Source organism: Lithobates pipiens, unplaced genomic scaffold, assembly GCF_037356315.1.
Source record: "Lithobates pipiens isolate NorthernLeopardFrog02 unplaced genomic scaffold, aLitPip1_a1.2 Scaffold_11, whole genome shotgun sequence".
NCBI classification, from domain to species: domain Eukaryota; kingdom Metazoa; phylum Chordata; class Amphibia; order Anura; family Ranidae; genus Lithobates; species Lithobates pipiens.
The window spans coordinates 4,457,194-4,479,746 of NW_027507696.1; the positions used below are offsets into that span (position 1 = coordinate 4,457,194).

A 22,553-nucleotide genomic window follows, 5' to 3' on the forward strand; every position below is an offset into this window, starting at 1 on the left:
AGTCCGCCATTTTTTTTTTTTTTTTTAAAGCCAGCAGCTACAAATGCTGCAGCTGCTGACTTTTAAAATAATGACACTTACCCGCACAGCGCGCCTGCGATGTCGGCACCCGAAGCCGATCTCTCGATCGTCTCTCGGGTGCTGCCGCCGCCATCTTGGGTATGGGAATCAGGAAGTGGAGCCTTTTCGGCTTCATTTCCCGGTTCCCTACTGCGCATGCGCGAGTCGCGCTGCGCAATAAGGATGGTCCCCGCTGTCTCTGGGATCTGTGTGTTTCCCAGCAGGCAGCGGGGGACCTTCGGAAAGGGGCGTAGATTCTGCGGAAAGGGGCGTACCTTCTGCAGAATCTACGCCGGAAGTGGGTGCAGATACCTGTACTGTACAGGTACCTGCACCCCCCTCCCCCCTGAAAGGTGCCAATTGTGGCGCCGGAGGGGGGGGAGGGTTCCAATGAGCGGAAGGTCCACTTTAGGGTGGACCTCCGCTTTAAAACCGTGCCCATTCTGTGTATTTTATTATTTTGCCTAGAGGTCAGCCTTAATACAAGAATAGCTTTCCTGTGGTTTTCACTGTGGCAACTTAATCAAAAAAACCTTTGTAGTTTGTAGCAAAATTATGGTTGGTCCAATCACCAAGGAACACCCACACAGACTTTAGCACCACATCCCGGTTTAGAAGAAACACTTAAAGGTACAGAGAAAGAAATGGGATTTTCAAGGTGCTTGCAAGGACTCAAAGATTTTGGTTTTTAAAGTGGTTGTAAACCCTTACAACACACTTTGACCTACAGGTAAGCCTAGATTAAGGCTTACCTGTAGGTCCAAGAAATATCTCCTAAACCTATACGGTTTAGGAGATATTTGCCGAAAGACAGGCACCGCTGTCTACGGCGCATGCGCGGGAGTGCACTGAGCGCGGCACCCGTCAACGGCGCATGCGCGGGAGTGACGTCATCACGACTTCGCCGAATGCTTTTACCTTTGCAGGGAATGAAAGAGGAAGTAAACTCATCAGGGTTTACTTCCTCTTTAAAATCAATATAGTATTTATTAATAAAGACAAATTTATTCAAATACATAAAATTGTATAGGCAATTACAAAAGCTTATTTAATAACAATGGGGTCCAAGAAGCCTGTAACGGAGATGGTCTTTGCACACTACCCCTTTGTAGTTTGTGTCCACAAAATGTGAATTCACCAGTTTTTTTTATTTTATTTTAGGCAATATTTGATTGTGAATAAATATCAAACAAACAAAAAATGATTTTTACTCGTTTCTTATAAAACAGCGAATGTTTTACCCAATGAGAATGATGACATTTTGGAGCGCTCTTGGGATCACACTGACACAGTCACAGACTCTACAAGCAAGGTGTATTATCTTTTTTTCACAGAAACGTGATTTTATGTACTTTTTAGATAATTTCTTATATAAGTTCTATACTTTGTATGACAAGTAGGTGGCAGTATTCAGGCTGTTTGCTGTTGGGAAAATGATAAACCGTATACTGCACTCCTTCAGTATCAGCTATTTGCTGTTGGGAAAATTATCACATTATATATTCTTTAAATGTAAAGGGGCACTGTACCTAAAACTAATGTTTCCAGTGTCTTTCCTGTGGTAGGGCAGTTAGACATATGTAACCACTTAAGCCCCGGACCAATTTGCAAGCCAAAGGACCAGGCCCCTTTTTGCGATTCGGCACTGCATTGCTTTAACTGACAATTGCATGATCATGCGACGTGGCTCCCAAACAATATTGGCGTCCTTTTTCCCCCACAAATAGAGCTTTCTTTTGGTGGTATTTGATCATCCCTGCGGTTTTTATTTTTTGCGCTATAAACAAAAATAGAGCGACAATTTTAAAAAAAATGCAGTATTTTTAACTTTTTGCTATAATAAATATCCCCAAAAAATATATATATAAAATTTTTTTTTTTTTGCTCAGTTTAGGCCGATACGTATTCTTCTACATATTTGTGGTAAAAAAAATCGCAATTAGCGATTTATTGATTGGTTTGTGCAAAAGTTATAGCATTTACAAAATAGGGGATAGTTTTATAGCATTTTTTTAATTGTTTTTTTTTACTAGTAATGACGGCGATCAGCAATTTTTATTGTGACTGCGACATTATGGCGGACACATCGGACATTTTTGACACATTTTTGGGACCGTTGTCATTTATACAGCAATCAATGCTATTTAAATGCATTGATTCCTGTGTAAATGACACTGACAGTGAAGGAGTTAACCACTAGGGGGGCAGTGTAGTGTTATGTATGACGTTATGTGTTGTTTTTTTTTTATTGTAGGGGGGCGTGGCCTGGCATGTGTGACGTCACTGATCGTCATTCCCTATAAAAGGGAAGAAACGATCGGGGACAGCCACACAGGGAAGCACGGGGAGAGGTTTGTTTACACAGACCTCTCCTCGTTCTTCGGCTCTGTGACCCGATCGCGGGACACCAGCGGCGATCGGGTCCGCTGGTCCCGCGGCCACGGTCACAGAGCACAGGACCAGGTCGCGGCACGCTCCCGACCCACGGCTGGGCACTTAAAGAATCACGTACCGGAACGTGATTGTGCCCAGCCATGCCATTCTGCCGTCGTATATCGGCGTGAGGTGGTCCTTAAGTGGTAAAAGATCTAAACCATACCCACAAATGTTTATGAAATCAAAATCTTTATTTTAAAAAAAAAAATATATATATATATATATATATATATATATATACAGCATTTTTAGGTGCACACAAACACAAAAGGTGAACTTAACCCCAGATTGGTTTATAACAGTAATTCTTAACCAGTTTGGTGTAGTCATTTAATAGCTAGTCAACCCTGCCTCAGTTTGCCAATCTACAGGGTTGAGGGCACTTTAAAGCGGAGGTCCACCCTAAAGTGGACCTCCGCTCATCGGAACCCTCCCCCCCTCCGGCGCCACAATTGGCACCTTTCAGGGGGGAGGGGGGTGCAGGTACCTGTACAGTACAGGTATTCTGCACCCACTTCCGGGATAGCTCTCTGCGGAAAGGGGCGTAGATTACGCCCCTTTCCGCAAGTGCCCGCCCCTTTCCGCAAGTGCCCCGCTGCCTGCTGGGAAACACACAGATCCCAGAGGCAGCGGGGACCATCCTTATTGCGCAGCACGATTCGCGCATGCGCAGTAGGGAACCGGGAAATGAAGCCGAAAGGCTCCATTTCCTGATTCCCATACCCAAGATGGCGGCGGCAGCACCCGAGAGACAATCGAGAGATCGGCTTCGGGTGCCGACATCGCGGGCGCGCTGGACAGGTAAGTGTCACTATTTTAAAAGTCAGCAGCTGCAGTATTTGTAGCTGCTGGCTTTTAAAAAAAAAAAAAACGCGGAGTCCCGGCGGACTCCCGCTTTAAAGCGGAATTCCACCCATTTAAACGTCAGCAGCTACAAAATCTGTGCCACGATCCAGCAGTGTGGCCGCCTGAAGCTGTGGTTCTCTCCCCCTCCTCTCCTCAGTTCCGGCATTTCAAGTATGGGCGCCCGTGGCTTCACAGCCAAGCACCGCGCATTGTGAATGGCCGGGCAATCTTCTGGGACCTGTGACGTGCGGGGAGGGAGGAGGAGAGGTGAACTTCCGCTCAGCGCCCTGGCACCAGAAGAGGAAGTGGGAGCTGGGTACCTGTGAAAACTAGGTACCCGCTCCCCCCCTCCTCCCCCCAAAAAAAAAAATCACATGCCAAATATGGCACATCAGGGGGTCAAAAGTACTTAGTGGAGGGCCACCCTGAAAAAAAAATATTAAAAATTAGAAAAAAATCATTAAAAAAATTATTTTATTTTTTTTTAACTTACCAGAAATGACTGTTGCTAGGCACATCATCCTAATCTGTCTCTTCCTCCTCCGCGGAGATCTTCTTTCTTCTCTCCTCCATGCGGCGTCTTCTGGGTAATGGGTCGCGCTGTGTTCTGGGAACAGCGCGTCCCATTCACAAAGCACTGCGCGACTCGCGCATGTGCAGTAGGAAACGGGCAGTGAAGCCGCAAGGCTCCACTGCCTGTTTCCCATTGCCAAAATGGCGGTGCCGGGACCCGAGACCGAGGGACGGGTCAGCCTCGGGCGGCCGACATTGAGGGCGCCCTGGACAGGTAAGTGTGCTTATTAAAAGTCAGCAGCTACAGTGTTTGCAGCTGCTGACTTTTAAAAAAAAATTTTTCAAAACCGGCCCTCCTCTTTAAATCTGAAGTTTAATTTTTGGCTGGAACTCCGCTTTAAGGTTAATTTTACATCTCATTTAAAATAATGAAAGTTTACCTATCAAAAAATAAATTAAAAAAACCCCACCCATCTCCCTATCTCTCTCAATACCGCTAGATATGTGAGTCGTGGCCCCAGCTTCCCCTATGGTTCATATTTGCCTCGGGCATCAGAAGGGGGGATTTTTTTTTATAGGAGAACATGTACTTTGAGGTAACAGCGCAGTAATATCTCATAATGTGTCCTCACTGAAAATACACAGGTTTGTTCACTAAATATTCTTCTTTTTAATTGTTAGTGGAGCGAAGTGGGCCAGTTTTACGGTTGCAACATGTTCAGCCGCTTTACCATGGAAATGGCACGACAGTATCTTCGGGAGGAGGAGCTGCGGGCCAGACACCAGACAGCGCTTCTCAAGCTCCGCGAAAACGCCCTCAAAGAAAAGACTAAGGCAGAACTAGCGCTGCTCAAGCATCAGAGGATGTAGGTCAATATTGCTTTGTTTTGTACAGCATAAACACATACTGAAATGCATCATAGATTTGTAGCGATGTTCTCCCCAAACTTCTCAGAGCGTTCATGAGCTGTGAAAATGCTGCTTCCTTCAGGCAAGCGACAGTCGGTGTCGGGTGCTCTAAGGTAGGAGTGTACTGTAGCAGACTGAGTAATTGGCTGAATGATCTTTAACCACTTCAATACGGGGCATTTTCACCCCCTTCCTGCCCAGGCCAATTTTCAGCTTTCAGCGCTGTCACACTTTGAATGACAATTGCAAGGTCATACAATACTGTACCCAGGGGTCAAGTCCTGGGGAAAAAAGTGTGGGAACTCCCACCCAAGATCCACTCCTCCACCAAAAAAAATAAAAATGATACGCTCATATGCACGAACGCTTCAAAAGTGGTATTTTTCATCCAATTTTCGTATTGTGTGTATGAACCTTAACTGTTAGTACATAAAAAAAACAAAAACAATCCTCAATAAACATAAATGCGGTAATTCTCTGAATAATCAGCATTCATTCATTGTGCTTCCATGCAAATGTGACCATCATGTTCGATCTTTATTGGGGATGTTATTTTGTATATAGAGTGTTTATGTGGTGAGGTTACACTTTTCATTGAACAGAGTTTGGATAACACAGGGTTAAACGGAAAGGTGATAAATGAACTGCACATTATCTGGACAGAATGCTTGGGGAGATAGTGATGTGTTCCTGCTTAGGAGATGTATGTTAGCTTGGGGGGGCTGCAAACTCTGCAGGGGCTCCAACACACACTCGCTGCTATTCCAACCCTTCACCTATTTCCACATAAACTTCCACATAAACTTCCCTCCTGGCATTAAACTTTGCCAGGTATTGTGCTCAGCTTACCACCCCAAACTGATGTTCCTCCCTCAGCTCACCTCTCTCCCTGCATGTCCTGTGAGCAGAATAGCTGTTCTCCTCCTCTGGGTTCTCTCATCATATGGCACTGAAGATAGAAGAGGGGGGATTCAGCGGGACACACAGAGCAAGTATACAGGAGACTTGGGGGGGGTGGGTGAGGAGACAGAAAATCAGGAGGGGAAGCTGTCATGGGTCCACCCCTGGTGTGCGGCACTTACTATTGCGAGCTGTGTCGGCAGCTGCCAGTGTAGCACCTGACACACAGCTCACATACTTCAAAGTCTTGTAGGACACGGCTGCTAATGGGAACCGAGTTCCTGTTGTGGAAAAAGTACAGGAACTCCGTTCCCATGCGTTCCCGCAGGACTTGAGCCCTGACTGTACCCATATGACATTTATTCATTTTTTTCCCCCACAAATAGAGCTTTCTTTTGGTGGTATTTGATCATCTCTGCAGTTTTTATTTTTTGCACTGTAAACAAAAAAAATAAAATTGTGAAAAAAGCACAATATTTTTTACTTTTTGCTAGAATAAATATCCCAATAAAAAAAACAAAAAAAAACAAAAACATATTTTTCCTCAGTTTAGGCCAATATGTATTCTTGTACATATTTTTGGTAAAAAAAAAAAATCGCAATAAGCGTATATTGATTGGTTTGCACAAAAGTTATAGCACCTACAAAATAGGTGATATATAAAAATGCACTGATTACTGTACAAATGCCACTGGCAGGGAAGGGCTAACACTAGGGGTCGATCAAGGGATTAAATGTGTTACCTAGGGAGTGATTCTAACTGTGGGTGGAGGGGACTGAGTGGGGGAAGTGACCGATCGGTGTTCCTCTGTACTGGGAACACACGATCGATCTCTTCTCGCCTGACAGGACGTAGATCTGTGTGTTTACACACACAGATCCGCGTCCCTGCTCTGTGATCGCCAGTCATGGGTGCCTGACGGACATCGCGGTCGCCAGGCATGCACATCGGCTCCCAAGTGATGTGGCGGGAAGCCAAAGACGTCATATGACAGGATGAGAGAGACGCCTTGCGGCCGTCATTTGACTATACGCAGGATGGAAAGACGTTAAAAAACCCACTTTTTGGGCTTCTGTGTGGGTCACAATGGGTTTGAGGAGTTTCTGGTGTAGGCACCTCATTTTTTCTTGGGTTCCTTCTCTCTAGATATCATAGACTGGCACAACTGGAGTGGGCTGCTATAACAGAACTGCAGGAACTTCTTCAAATTTTACCGTAGTTTCAACCCACCTTGCTAACATGCGGCTTTACATCCAACTGTCACTAAGTTAAACATCAAGGTCTGATGCTTTTAGCTCTCCTTGCTGCACCCACGACTGGTTTTTAACAAACTGTTGGATTTCAGACCGGCATTGTTGCCACTCCCAATACAGGAAGTCAGAGTGCGTTCATTTTTTTTCTGGGCACTGGGACCACTCATCCAGCAATTTGTTGGTTTCTGTTAGCTTTGATTACCTTTGACCTTTCTCTTGGACTGGGCCACTGCTGTAACTGCAGTTTTTGCTGTTTATTTTCCAAGGTGCTGGGAGATGAAGAAGGAACACAATAAAGTGGAAGAAATCTTGAGACAAGAGGAAGACATCCAGAAAAAGCTGAAACAGGAGCAGGTAACAGAAGCGGTCTGTGTTAGAAATTGCCCTCACATTCACTGTCATGGAGGGAATAAATCAAAACCTCCAAAACTTTTTCCTGATCTTTATAGTTTACCTGACCCACGTGACACACTCAGGTACCACCTCTGCCAGATCCGGCCCCCCCCCAACGCGCTGCCACTGCCAAACACACTGTAGCAGGATGGTCTTAGCCAGCTCCGAGCCAAGCATCACAGCCATATTTTTCAAAGACTCATTTATTAATTTGAGATTTGGGCTTCCTTTTTTTAGTGTTACACTTTATTACTTTTTTAGCGCTACATTGTAGTTTTTCTATATTTTTTACTGCCAACCTTTTCCTGTCATTGCCATTTACTGGCATTAGAAAAGTGCCTTGAGGACTGGAGCTGAGAAACACTGCATTAATGTACGATAAATGTACACCACTATCTGAACGTTAAAGCAGACCTCCAGTCATTTTTTCATCTTTCCGTCTATTAATTCTTCTGCCCTTGTTGTTTTAACTTTGGATAGTAAAACATAATTTTTTTCTGCCAGTAAACACCTTTTACAGCCCACTTCCTGTTTCTTGTCTGGTAAAAAGCCTAGGCTTATGACATCATGCACGGCTCTTTCTCTCACTCTCTCCTGAGAGTTTGCTTGGAAGGGAGGGGAGGTGAGTCATAAGAGGGCCAATGAGAGCTAGAGAGCTGGAGGTGTGCCTGTGTCTCTGTAAATCCAGGAAGTGAACAGGCAGCAGCTTCAGCTGCCCACAGTTAAAATGGATGCAGCCAGACATAGTGGAGGAAGATTTCTGCAGCATATTTGGCAGGTGCAGAATCACACAATACATATAAAATATTATGAAAAGTGGTTGGAGGGAAGTTTCAGAATGGCAAAGATGTTTTTATTACAAATTATTTCAGCAGACTGCAGTTCCTCTTTAACCACTTTCACCCCCGGACCATTTTGCTGGCTTAAGACCAGACCACTTTTTGTGATTCGGCACTGCGTCGCTTTAACTGACAATTGTGCGGTCGTGCGACGTGGCTTCCAAACAACATTGATGTTCTTTTTTTCCCCACAAATAGAGCTTTCTTTTGGTGGTATTTGATCACCTCTGCGGTTTTTATTTTTTGCGCTATAAACAAAAATAGAGCGACAATTTTGAAAAAAAACGCATTATTTTTTACTTTTTGTTATAATAAATATCCCCCAAAAATATATAAAAAAACATTTTTTTTCCTCAGATTAGGCCGATACGTATTCTTCTACATATTTTTGGTTAACCACTTGCTTACTGGGCACTTAAACCCCCCTCCTGCCCAGACCAATTTTCAGCTTTCAGCGCTGATGCACTTTGAATGACAATTGCGCGGTCATACAACACTGTACCCAAATGAAATTTTTTTTATCATTTTTTTCCCACAAATAGAGCTTTCTTTTGGTGGTATTTAATTACAGCTGGGAGTTTTATTTTTTGCTAAACAAACAAAAAAAGATGCCAAAAAAAAAAAAAATCATGTTTTAATAGTTTGTTATAAAATTTTGCAAACGGGTCATTTTTCTCCTTCATTGAAGTGCGCTGATTAGGCGGCACTGATGGGCTGCACTGGTGGGCACTGATGGGCTGCACTGGTGGGCACTGATGGGCTGCATTGGTGGGCACTGATGGGCTGCATTGGTGGGCACTGATAGGCTGCACTGGTGGGCACTGATAGGCATAGTTAAGGCAGCACTAATAGGCACAGATAAGGCGGCACCGATGGGCACAGATAAGGCGGCACTGATGGGCAAAGATGGGCACAGATAAGATGGCACGGATGGGTGGCACGGATAAGTGGCACATATGGGTGGCACGGATGGGCACTTATAGGTACCACTGATAGATGGGACTGATGGGCACTGATAGGTGGCACTGATAGGTGGCTCTGATAGGTGGCACTGCTGGGCACTGATGGGCGGCACTGCTGGGCACTGATGGGCGGCACTGGGGTGCAGCACCTTTGAGGCAGATTGTGGGTGGCACTGTGGGTGGCACTGTGGGTGGCACTGTGGGCACTATGGGCACTGCTGGGTGGCACTGACGGGGGGCACTTACATTTATTCAGGATGGCACTGCAGGGGGTAGGTGGGCACTGGCAGGGGGCAGGTGGTCGCTTGTATTGCTGGCCGTGATCGGGACTGATGTCCCCATCACGGCCGCCTGTGATCGGCTTTTTTTTTCTCCTCGCGCTGTCAGCGCGAGGAGGAATAATAGCCGGTTACCGGCTCCGTTCTATCACATGATCAGCTGTCATTGGCTGACAGCTGATCATGTGATAAGGGGTCGGGATCGACCCCTTGCACGGATCGGTGATCAGGCGAGTCTCATGGACTCGCCGATCACAAAGCGTGCCGCGCGCGCCCCTCAGGGGGCGCGCAGGCCGCTCGTGCACGGGCAGACGTCAATAGACGTCGTCCCGGAAAAGTAGGTCCGCGCTAATGCCGTCATTTAGCAATAGCGCGGATCCCAAGTGGTTAAACAAATTGCAGTGAGTGATTATTGATTGGTTTGTGCAAAGTTATAGCGTTTACAAAATAGGGGATGGTTTTATGGCATTTTTATTAAAAAATGTTTTTTTTACTAGTAATGGCGGCGATCAGAGATTTTTATTGTGACTGCGACATTATGGCGGACACATCGGACATTTTTGACACATTGGCAGGGTATTGCTAGAGTATTGGCAGGGTATTGGCAGGGTATTGGCAGGGTGTTGGCAGGGTATTGGCAGGGTATTGCTAGGGTATTGGCAGGGTTTTGATAGGGTATTGGCAGCATGATTGTTTGTTTACAAGTGATCGCTCCATCTGAGCGATCACAGTGTAAACAGCGTGCTGTTTCCCGGCCACTGTACCCGCCCACAACCAGGCAGCGGCACGCCACATCGCACGCTCCAATGACTGACGTCAGTTCCAATGGCTGACGTCAGTTCCGATATCCGCCATTTGCGTTCCACGCTGGTTACGTGGAACCGGTGGCAAAAATTGAAAATCGCAGGTCACCCAGAACTTAGATCGCGTGGGGGGGTGAATTGAGATCGCGATCGTTTCGCGATTAATCGCGCACCTCTACTGTGTACTTGTTTCATGGGATGATGCAATATGATATGCCACCATTAACCTTTATGAAAATAACATTAATATGATCATAGGCGCATAACTCTATGGAAAAAAAAGTACAATGACTATAGATGATGTATCATCAATCTCAGCTCTCGCAGAATGACAGCACGTAAGGCCTTATTCAATAAGCCAAAAAGTAAAGTGGAGTAATCTATAGGAAACCGTCATCATTTTTCTTTTATCAAGTTAACTCCAATAAAGTGAAACATGACTGGTTGTTATGTTCTCTCTGTGTTTAGTTTTACAATATAATAACCAGCAATGTCAAGATATTTCTTATAACATGTCACAAAAATGTCCAGTGCTGTCTTTTTGTTCCACCATATCTTTTTACATCTGATAAATAGAATACCAATGGAGATTATAGAGGAATATTTTACTAAATAAAACAGAAGATCATTTTGTGTTTTTCATGGCTGCAGCTGTCCAATGTGACTGCCCCATATCACAGAGTGTTTCTATAAAAAAAATCTCAAATCTAATCACTATACAGCCTACCCTTGTACATGGCTGGGAGTTCGGACACCTGCCATAGACTTTAGATAGGCTGACCTGGGAGGAGATGCTGGCATCTTTTACCGGCAAGAAAACCAGCTGTAGTAGTTCTCGCTCGCCAAGGCTGACATAGCTAACAGCCTTTAGTGCTATGTCTACCTCTCCTAAATTATTACAGTATCCAGAAAGAGAGAAAAAATGTATTACGCCTTACAGTATGTTTCTTAAATCTTTCCGGTATTAACCATTTACCGTATTTATCGCCGCATAACACGTGCCGGCGTATAACACGCGCCCCAAGTTTAGGAGGGAATTTTAAGGAAAAAAACAAAAAAACTTACATTTAAAGCGGTTCTAAAAAAAAAAATATTAAAAGCCAGCAGCTACTAATATTGCAGCTGCTGACTTTTAATAAATTGACACTTACCTGTCCCGGGGTCCAGAGATGTCGGCGACAGATGACGAGCGATCGCTCGTCTCTCTGCTGCCCCCGCCGCCATCCTCTGTCAGGGAATCGGGAAGTGAAGCATTGCGGCTTCACTGCCCGGTTCCCTACTGCGCATGCGCAAGTCGCGCTGCGCGTCTCTTCTGGTCCCCGCTGTGTCCTGGGAACTGTGTGTTTCCCAGAACACAACAGGGGGGGGGGGGCGTCTGCGGCGGTCTGTCCCGGAAGTGGGTGCAGATACCTGGATTATCCAGGTAACTGCACCCCCCTCCCCCTGAAAGGTGCAGATTCTGGCACCGGAGGGGGGGAGGGATCAGATTAGCGGTACTTCCCCTTTAGGGTGGCCCATCAATGCAGCCTTATCATTGTCCATCTGCAGCCTTGTCCACCATTGCAGCCTTGTCATGCAGCCTTGTCCACCATTGCAGCCTTGTCATGCAGCCTTGTCCACCATTGCAGCCTTGTCATGCAGCCTTGTCCACCATTGCAGCCTTGTCATGCAGCCTTGTCATGCAGCCTTGTCCACCATTGCAGCCTTGTCATGCAGCCTTGTCCACCATTGCAGCCTTGTCATGCAGCCTTGTCATGCAGCCTTGTCCACCATTGCAGCCTTGTCATGCAGCCTTGTCATGCAGCCTTGTCCACCATTGCAGCCTTGTCAGTTATATATATATATTTTTTTTTTTAAATGCCGCCATTGAGATACAGAGCCGGATGTCCTGTGTATCTCGGCGGCGCGCGGTAGTTCTCGGCGGCCTCCAGCCGCCTTCGGCTCTTCTCGGCAGCTTTCGGACTATCTCGGCAGCTTTCGGATGTTCTCGGCAGCTTTCGGCCGCCGAGGGAGGCCGGAAGCTGCCGAGAACGGCCGAAGGTGACCGGAAGCCGCCGAGAAGAGCCAAAGGTGGCTGAAAGCTGCCGAGAACGGCCGAAGGCGGCCTGGAAGCTGGCGAGAAGAGCCAAAGGCGACTGAAAGCTGCTGAGAATGGCCGAAGGTGCACAAAAGCCACCGAGAAGAGCCGAAGGCGGCCGAATGCCGCCCAGAGGCTCAGAACTGCGGGGGATCCGCGTATAACACGCACCCACTATTTTCCCCTGCTTTTAAGGGGAAAAAAGTGCGTGTTATACACCGATAAATACGGTAAATGTATATTGTAGTTACTGGCTCATATAATTACCATTCTGCCCTTCTTTGATTGTGTCACAAATGGCTGTTGAATAAGTTACGTTAGCTGTTGTTATCTATAGACCCTAGATTAATGCTGGACTTTAGCAGACAGCCAGCACAGAGAAAAAAATATATACAGTTATATACTGTATATATGAACTGTTTACCTGCCAGTACATTTTTATTCTGTTTAGTCAGTCTTGTGATTCAGGCATCCCTGCCAGATGGAGTGGCTCTCCTGTACTAAACAGCAATTCAGCAATACAGTCTGGTAAAGGAACTGCCCCGACCTGTGTTTGTACTGTGAAGAAACAGCAGGATACAGATGAGCTCATCCCTTTTTAAGTGTTCTTGCATAGCAAGAGCACTTACTGTTATCTCACATATATATTATTATAGCCAAATTTACCACCCTAACTCCTCCCAGAGCTTTTAGCCCTTGTACACACGATCGGACATTCCGACAACCAAATCCGTCGGATTTTGTCCGACGGATTTTGTCTGAAACTGTTGCATACACACAGTCGGACGAAGTTGTCGGAAAATCCGATCGTTCAGAGCGTGATGACGTAATTTCGTTACGACGGGACTACGTTCAGGCTAGTAGCCAATAGCTTTGATGTAGGAATTTGATCTGAGCATGCGTGGCACTTTGTCCGATCGGAATTCTCTACACATGATCGGAGTATGTCCGATAGGAGCATTTTGTCGGAAAATATTACCAGCAAGTTGGAAAATTTAGTCCGACGGATATTCCAACGGAAACAGTCTGATGCAGACCACACACAGGCGGAATATCCGACAAAACGCTCCGATCGGACACATTCTGTCGGAATCTCCGATTGTGTGTACAAGGGCTTACACTACATAGACAGTAATATACCAAAACGTGCTCCCGATTGGTGTGCTATTACTTTGTGGAATGTTTCGCCGAATGGTTCAAGAAATATCAGCGTTTTTGCAGCAAAATTTGTCCTATAGGAATGAATGGCGAAATGTTTAAAACTAGAGTGGGAGGTGACAAAAGCTGACAACCCCATGACCAGCCAAAACATTGACCAGACAAAATATTGACCAGCCAAAACATTGACCAGTCAAAACATTGACCAGCCAAAACATTATGACCAGCCAAAATATTATGACCAGCCAAAACATTATGACCCCCCCCCCAGTTACCCCGCCCACTCCAGTAGGTGGAGGCAAGAACACTTCACACAATTTCCCCAGAAATTGTAGCTTTTCTAGTTTTCTCTCTGCTGTTTAGAGAAATGTATATCTCTTATTAGCACAGAGTGGTTGTGTTCCTTCCCCCAGTCAGAGTGCTTCTGTACAGTATATTACATAAGCCTTATGTCAAGAAGATTTAGTTACTTAGGCCTATTGGGAAAACACAGTTAAAGCTGAATTGCAGGTACAGTGGTGTGAAAAAGTGTTTGCCCCCTTCCTCATTTCCTGTTCCTTTGCATGTTTGTCACACTTAAGTGTTTCGGAACATCAAACCAATTTAAACAATAGTCAAGGACAACACAAGTAAACACAAAATGCAATTTGTAAATGAAGGTGTTTATTATTAAAGGTGAAAAAAAATCCAAACCATCATGGCCCTGTGTGAAAAAGTGATTGCCCCCCCTTGTTAAAACATACTATAACTGTGGTTGTCCACACCTGAGTTCAATTTCTCTAGCCACACCCAGGCCTGATTATTGCCACACCTGTTCACAATCAAGGCATCACTTAAATAGGAGCTGCTTGACACAGTAAGGTCCACCAGAAGATCCTTAAAAGCTACACATCATGCCGAGACCCAAAGAAATTCAGGAACAATTGAGAAAGAAAGTAATTGAGATCTATCAGTCTGGAAAGGGTTATAAAGCCATTTCCAAAGCTTTGGGAATCCAGCGAACCACAGTGAGAGCCATTATCCACAAAGGGCGAAGACATGGAACAGTGGTGAACCTTCCCAGGAGTGGCCGGCCGCCCAAAATTACCCCAAGAGCGCAGCGACGACTCATCCAAGAGGTCACAAAAGACCCCACAACAACGTCCAAGGAACTGCAGGCCTCACTTGCCTCAGTTAAGGTCAGCCAGCGTTCATGCCTCCACCATCAGGAAAAGACTGGGCAAAAATGGCCTGCATGGCAGAGTTCCAAGGAGAAAACCACTGCTGAGCAAAAAGAGCATCAAAGCTCGTCTCAATTTCTCCACAACACATCTTGATGATCCCCAAGACTTTTGGGACAACATTCTGTGGACCGATGAGACAAAAGTGGAACTCTTTGGAAGGTGTGTGTCCAAGTATATCTGGCGTAGAAGGAACACTGCATTTCATAAAAAGAACATTATACCAACAGTAAAATATGGTGGTGGTAGTGTGATGGTCTGGGGCTGTTTTGCTGCTTCAGGACCTGGAAGACTTGCCGTGATAAAAGGAACTATGAATTCTGCTGTCTACCAAGAGATCCTGAAGGAGAATGTCCGACCATCTCTTCGTGTACTCAAGCTGAAACGAACTTTGGTTCTGCAGCAGGACAATGATCCTAAACACACCAGCAAGTCCACCACCGAATGGCTGAAGAAAAACAAAATGAAGACTTTGGAGTGGCCTAGCCAAAGTCCTGACCTGAATCCTATTGAGATGTTGTGGTATGACCTTAAAAAGGCCGTTCATGCTCGAAAACCCTCTAATGTAACTGAATTAGGACAATTCTGCAAAGATGAGTGGGCCAAAATTCCTCCAGGACGCTGTAAAAGCCTCATTGCACGTTATCGCAAACGCTTGGTTGCAGTTGTTGCTGCTAAGGGTGGCCCAACCAGTTATTAGGTTTAGGGGGCAATCACTTTTTCACACAGGGCCATGATGGTTTGGATTTTTTTTCACCTTTAATAATAAACACCTTCATTTACAAATTGCATTTTGTGCTTACTTGTGTTGTCCTTGACTATTGTTTAAATTGGTTTGATGTTCCGAAACACTTAAGTGTGACAAACATGCAAAGGAACAGGAAATGAGGAAGGGGGCAAACACTTTTTCACACCACTGTAAATATAAAAATAAAATTGAATTAAGTTCTGAACGAATAAAAAAAAAAAATAGACAGCGGTGGCTGTCTTTTTAGGAGATATTTCTTGGACCTACAGGTAAGCCTTAATCTAGGCTTACCTGTAGGTCACAGTGGTTTGTAAGAGCCGGTTCACACAGCGAGGCGAGGCGAGGCGACACGACTCGCCTCGCCTCGCTCCCGCAAGTCGCCCCCGTTCTGTACAATGGAACCGTTCTGAGAGGAGCGACTCGAGTCGCTCCGACTCAGAAAAAAGGTTCCTGTACTACTTTGGGGCGACTTCGGGGGCGACTTGCATTGACTTCTATACAGAAGTCCTCTGCAAGTCGCCGCTGAGCTCCCCGCAGGTCGCGGCGAGGTAAGTCGGAGACGCCTCGCCGCGCCTCGCTGTGTGAACCGGCCCTAAGGGTTTACAACCACTTTAAAAGCATGGTATGCCTGTAATACATCAAGTATTTTTGTTTCATTTTGTCATACCTATTTTGTTCCTCAGGCAGAAATCCAGCACTTGTACAACATCTACAAGGCGGCACACCAGGAGAGGAAGCTACTACTAAAGCAGCAGGAGGAGATATTGCATATACAGCAGTCAGCAGTTGATATTCAGCAGAAGTTGCAATGTTCAGGGGTTCAGGTAAGTGTCACCTCCTGTGAGATTGTGCAGTCACAAAATAAATTGGTAGGGACAGATCATCATTACTGAGTGAATACACAGAAAGTGAACACTGCTGACTTCTAACGTTTAAGTAGGTTTTAAAGGAGAAGTATGGAAAAAGCTCTTTTGGCTATACTTCTCCTGTAGGTTACAGGAGTGCACTTAGTTCTACACTTCTGTTACCCAGATTCAGCCAGCAACTGGCTAGAGCCCAATGTCGGCTCACATTCCAGAGCCAGCCCAGACTCTACAGGTATCCTGACAATATTGTCAGGATCTGCCCAGATGCCTGACTTGAAGTTGCCTCAGCCCCTCAGAGCCTGAGTCAGGCACTCCCACCCCCTTCACACTCTGGCATTCTAGTGATCACTGGAGGGGCAGAGCATAGAGCGGTGACATGTACTCAGAGCAGACCGGAAAGCTGACCGATAAGCTGTCTTTGATCGCTCAGTTCTCAATGTCTAGAAGCAGCGGTAATCAGATCAATGCTGCTGCCATCTAGGTGAGTGTGTGCGTTTGTTTTGTTTGATTCCTACACTTCTCTTTTAAGTTTTTACATATATCAAATCTCTTTTTGAATGTCACAGTAAGTAAAAGGTAAAGGAATAATGTTCTACTGGTTTCAGATTCACACTCAACTACAGACATTTTATTTTGTTTTGGACAAAAGGGTGAAGTGTTAAGCCCCATACACACATCAGATTTTCTGGTAATTTTTTTTCGGCAGATTTACCATAACCATATAATATGAGGTCAAACCTTAGGAGTTTCAATTTGTATGCAATTCAGGCAGGCCCTTATGCGGGCCATACATGGGCGAATTTCTAACAAATTTTCTTTTCAAAATCAGAATTTTTTTTATTTTTTTTTGTGATCCGATGGCGCCACCATTGATTTACGAAATTCGGCCGACCAAGCCTTCAATTTCACCTCATAATGCTACAGAAAAGAATTTTCCTGGCCGAGAATCTTCTTTTCTCTCCGTAAATTTTCTTTTCTTATTACATTTCTCCCACGATTCTCCCATCATTGATTAGAATATCGTTCATTTTTCAAAAAAATTTCCAACATGTCCGATTCCTCAAATTTGATTTCCAGAAATCAAGACGCCGGACCTTGCTGGGAAGAAATCTCCCTCGTGCATGTGCGGGAGTGACGATATCGCAGCTCCGGCCACTCACAGCGCCGGAGCCGCGATACCCGGAAGAAATGCAGAGGGAACATGTCAGCTCCCTCGACGTGGATCGGGCCAGATGTCGGGGCCTCGTTCTAAGGTAAGTATTTCATAATGAGCTAGTATGCGGTGCATACTAGCTCATTATCAGGGGCGGACTGACAACTCATGGGGCCCCCGGGCAATAGAAGATCATGGGGCCCCCTTGATCCCATCACTCAAGCTACGCCTGCACAGGGGTACACTGAAGGGAGAACGCACACACACGGGGGACACTGGAGAGAGAACGCACACACACAGGGGAACACTGGAGGGAGAATGTACACACAGGGGAACACTGGAGGGAGAACGTACACATGGGGGGACACTGGAGGGAGAATGCACACACGGGGGGACACTGGAGGGAGAACGTACACACGGGGGGACACTGGGAGGGAGAATGCACACATGGGGGGACACTGGAGGGAGAACGCACACACACACAGGGGGACATTGGAGGGAGAACGCACACACACACAGGGGGACATTGGAGGGAGAATGCACACACACACACACGGGGGACACTGGAGGGAGAACGCACACACACAGGGGACACTGGAGGGAGAACATACACACACACAGGAACACTGGATGGAGAACACACACACACAGGGGGGACACTGGAGGGAGAAAATACACACAAACACACACAGGGGGACACTGGAGGGAAAACACAAACACAGGAACACTGGAGGGAGAACGCACACACGGGGTGACACTGGAGGGAGAATGCACACACGGGGGGACACTGGAGGGAGAATGCACACACGGGGGGGCACTGGAGGGAGAACGCACACACACAAAGGGGGACATTGGAGGGAGAACGCACACACAGGGGGACATTGGAGGGAGAATGCACACACACACACGGGGGGACACTGGAGGGAGAATGCACACACACAGGGGACACTGGAGGGAGAACATACACACACACAGGAACACTGGAAGGAGAACACACACACACAGGGGGACACTGGAGGGAGAAAATACACACAAACACACACAGGGGGACACTGGAGGGAAAACACAAACACAGGAACACTGGAGGGAGAACACGCACACACACAGGGGGACGCTGGAGGGAGAGCGCGCACACAGGGGGACACGCATACAGGAGGACACGCACACTGGAGGACATGCACACTGGAGGACACGCACACAGGGGGACACGCACACAGGGGGACACGCACACTGGAGGACACGCACACAGGGGGACACGCACACAGGAGGACACGCACACAGGGCTACACGCACACAGGGGGACACGCACACTGGAGGACACGCACACAGGGGGACACGCACACAGGAGGACACGCACACAGGGCTACACGCACACAGGAGGACACGCACACAGGGCTACACGCACACAGGAGGACACGCACACAGGGCTACACGCACACAGGGCTACACGCACACAGGGGGACCCGCACACAGGGGGACCCGCACACAGGGGGACACGCACACAGGGGGACACGCACACAGGGGGACACGCACACAGGAGGACACGCACACAGGAGGACACGCACACAGGAGGACACGCACACAGGGGGACATTCACACAGGAGAACACTCACACAGCACAGGAGGACATGCAAATAGGGGGATACAAAGCCAGGAGGACACTGTGGGGTAGGGGGAAACAGGGCCCTTACATCTGTACACTGCCCCCCCCCCCCCATCACGTGTGGTGGTCCTGGTGTCTTGGCTTCACTCACTGAGTCACCGGATGCTGATAATACTTCTAACAGCGCGCTGCTCCCCGCCGGCCCCTCCACTCTTCTTGTCCATCCCAGGTGATGTCACGACGCACCTGGGATGGACGGGAGGGAAGGAGGGGCCGGCGGGGAGCAGCACACAGTTAGCAGTGTTATTATCGGCATCGTGGCATGTAATTCAGCCGCTGCAAGTGGCCTCTCATCTGGCAGAGTCCGGGCCCCTAATGGCCTCGGGCCCTCGGGCGGCACCCCGAGTGACCGACTGGTCAGTACGCCCCTGCTCATTATGCCTTTTCCTTTGCAGGTGAGTAAAAAAAAAAAAAAAACTTCAGCGGGTATACAACCGCTTTAATTGGCTCAAATAAAAATGTATTCTGACCACTGAAATGAATTAATGCTCAAGAGCATAATGTGCCTAGCATTAACGTGCGTTTACACGCGTTTTAGAAGTGTCGAGCGTTTTTTTTTTTTTCTTCCAAAACTCTGATGCTCCTGGACGCACTGACAATGGGTTTTTCTTTCCTGCCTCTAAATCAGGGGGTCTCAAACTGGCGGCCCTCCAGCTGTTGCGAAACTACAAGTCCCATCATGCCTCTGCCTATGGGAGTCATGCTCTTAACTGTCAGCCTTGCAATGCCTCATGGGACTTGTAGTTTTGCAACAGCTGGAGGGCCGCCAGTTTGAGACTCCTGCTTAAATGCTTCTGCTTCTAAACTCCTCTAAAAGCTTATATGTGCATAGACACATAGGCTAACATGCAGGAGTGTTTAAAGGTTGAAAAAAAAAACTGGATGCCCCTAGGAGTAGCTGAAAAAAAGTCCAGGGTGCATGAGGCCTTATCTGTTGCAGCTAAAAAGATAAAAGCACATTTTTAGTTGTTTTGGCAACATTAATATGTTTGTATCACATCAGTTTTAATACATATGTTCTATCACATGTTTAAAATGTAAGCCATGAATCAGTCATTTTCAAATTAGAATGCTTAATTAGGTTTCTCCTTTTAGGTTTCAGAAAAGGGAAATCTTTGGATGCCCAGTAATCAAGCAGGGGACAGCGCACTGCACAATTCCACCCTGCCTAGAGAGGATTTGCATCAAGACACTGAGTCTGCCATTTCTGATCTGTCTGTACATGATCATATTATGGAGGATCCACAAGCAGAAGATACAAAGCAGTATGTAAGCTTGTTACCTCCTCTCTTTATTTTTCAGGGATAGCAGAAGAGGTTCTACAGTAAATGCAGCAAATGTTAGCCCTTGTACACAGAGCAGGACTTAGGGTGGTGGGGGCCCCTGGGCTTGAGTCACTTTTGGGCCCTACCGTCTATACATTACTGTATTTATCAGTGTATAACACGCACCCCAAGTTTAGGAGGGAGTTTTAAAGGAAAAAAACTTTTAGGGAAGTTTAAGGGAAAAAACTTACATTTAAATGCCCATCAATGCAGCCTTATCAATGTCCATCTGCAGCCTTGCCCATCCATCTGCAGCCTCGTTCAGTGTCATTGCAGCCTTGTCATTTGCAGCCTTGCCCCTGTGTCATTTGCAGCCTTGTCATTGCAGTCCTGAAGTTTAAAAATGGTGCCGCCGAGATACAGAGTCCTGTGTATTTTGGCGGCTCTTGGCGCCTCTCGGGTCCTCTCGCAGTCCCGAGCGGAGCCGAAAATAGCTGAGAGTACTCGGCTTGGCTCACAGTCATGCCCAGTCCCTGTGTTATGTCCATCATAGGGCGGGACTGTGAGTGGAGCCGAGCCGAGTACACTTGGCTATGTATCTCTGTGGGGCCCCCTATTGGGTGGGGCCCATGGGCTTGAGCCCAGTCAAGCCCAATGCTAAGTCCTGCCCTGCTTGTACACACGGTCGGACATTCCGACAACCAAATCCATCGGATTTTGTCCGAAACTGGTGTTGCATACACACGGTCGGACAAAGGTGTCTGAAAATCCGATCGTTCGTAACATGATGACGTTATTTCGTTACGACGGGACTACGTTCAGGCTAGTAGCCAATAGCTTTGGTCTAAGAATTTGATCTGAGCATACGTGGCACTTTGTCCGATCGGAATTCTCTACAAACGATCGGACAAAGTCCGATCGGATCATGTTGTCGGAAAATTTTACAGCCCAGCTCTAAAACTTTGTCGGTCGGATATTCCGACGGAAACAGTCCGATGGAGCCCACACACGGTCGGATTATCCGACAACACGGTCCGATCTGACATTTTCCGTCGGAATGTCCAACCGTGTGTACAAGGGCTTAGAGGGGCATATATGTTTTTTGCTCAGCAAATATTCTTTGTCTTCTCAAAAACGACACACAGGAGATTGCTTTTCTTGTCGAGGGACACAGAATTCTTGGGCAACTGGTTATAAACTGCTGCCTACAGGAGGACTGAACACCATAAACAAAGGCTGGAAAAATCTGTAGGCCATCCCTGGGTATAACGTGTCCCATCACCAGCATGCCCTGTTATTTTGCTAGCGTCCTAGGTGGATCCGTCAGACCACTGTTCAAGGTTATAGTCTCAAGCACAGGGCTCTCCCTTTTCCCATTAAAGCTCACTCACTATCAGGGCCAAATACGTCTTGGCCATTTCAGCATCAGTCTTCGGTTTTCCAGTGTAGCATTGTCTCTGACCTCTTCCAGCCTAATGAGGACCTTCTAGGGCAAAGATAGCTGTCATCCTTCAATATGTGATGGGTTGTGAGGTATAGTGGGTGCAAAGGTGGTAAAAGTAATTGGGTGCCAGACATTTCTTGGATGTAAAAGAGGTTTTATTTCTTTGACAGTCCTTTTTTATATTTTGCAAGGGAAAGAGGATTAGGGCCAGGACACCCTTAAGTAGTTGCAATTTCAAATGGCAGACCCCGAGACCTTAACAGGAGTACAGCTGTACAGGGAAAGACCCCAGCAAGGTGCCACTTCTGCACATGCAGGATTGCTGCCTCCGATCTTCTTCAGCCCTTTGAGCTCCTGGTCTCTCACAGGACCCGCTAATTCACTAACTCTGAATCCTATGTGCTCATCAAGGCTTTTTGCGGTGGTATCTCCCTCAAACGTTACCCGTGCTTCCCTGCTGGGTCCCTAGCTTGGCACTTCGGATACCTTCAAGCTTCACCCCTGCTGACCGGCTTGGTCCTTAGCTTGGTACACAAGGCTGCTCTGCAAACGTCACCTCCGCTGGTTGGGTCCCTGACCTGATCACCTCCTGAAGTTTCCTGATTCTCCACCATGCCCATTTGGTGGAAATACTTGTCCGGTACGCACTGTGGTCCCTGGTAAAGGCGATTGGTCCCTTAGCGGCGACAGCTTCCCTTCTACCTCTGACCAAGACAGGTTCTCTGGCCGGCAGAACTGTCACTTTTGGTTGGACTGCAGGCCGCAG

At 46.9% G+C, this 22,553-nt stretch overlaps 1 protein-coding gene across 1 annotated transcript in view; it reads left to right on the forward strand.

The window, feature by feature from the left end:
- The window catches only part of CCDC187 (coiled-coil domain containing 187), a 151,165-nt gene that overhangs the window by 92,199 nt on the left and 36,413 nt on the right, over positions 1-22,553 (forward strand). The window contains exons 19-23 of the mRNA XM_077468195.1: positions 1,290-1,372; positions 4,537-4,721; positions 7,185-7,272; positions 16,080-16,220; positions 20,174-20,343. Of these exons, the coding sequence (XP_077324321.1) occupies positions 1,290-1,372; positions 4,537-4,721; positions 7,185-7,272; positions 16,080-16,220; positions 20,174-20,343 (667 nt within the window). The remainder of the gene's footprint in view (positions 1-1,289; positions 1,373-4,536; positions 4,722-7,184; positions 7,273-16,079; positions 16,221-20,173; positions 20,344-22,553) is intronic.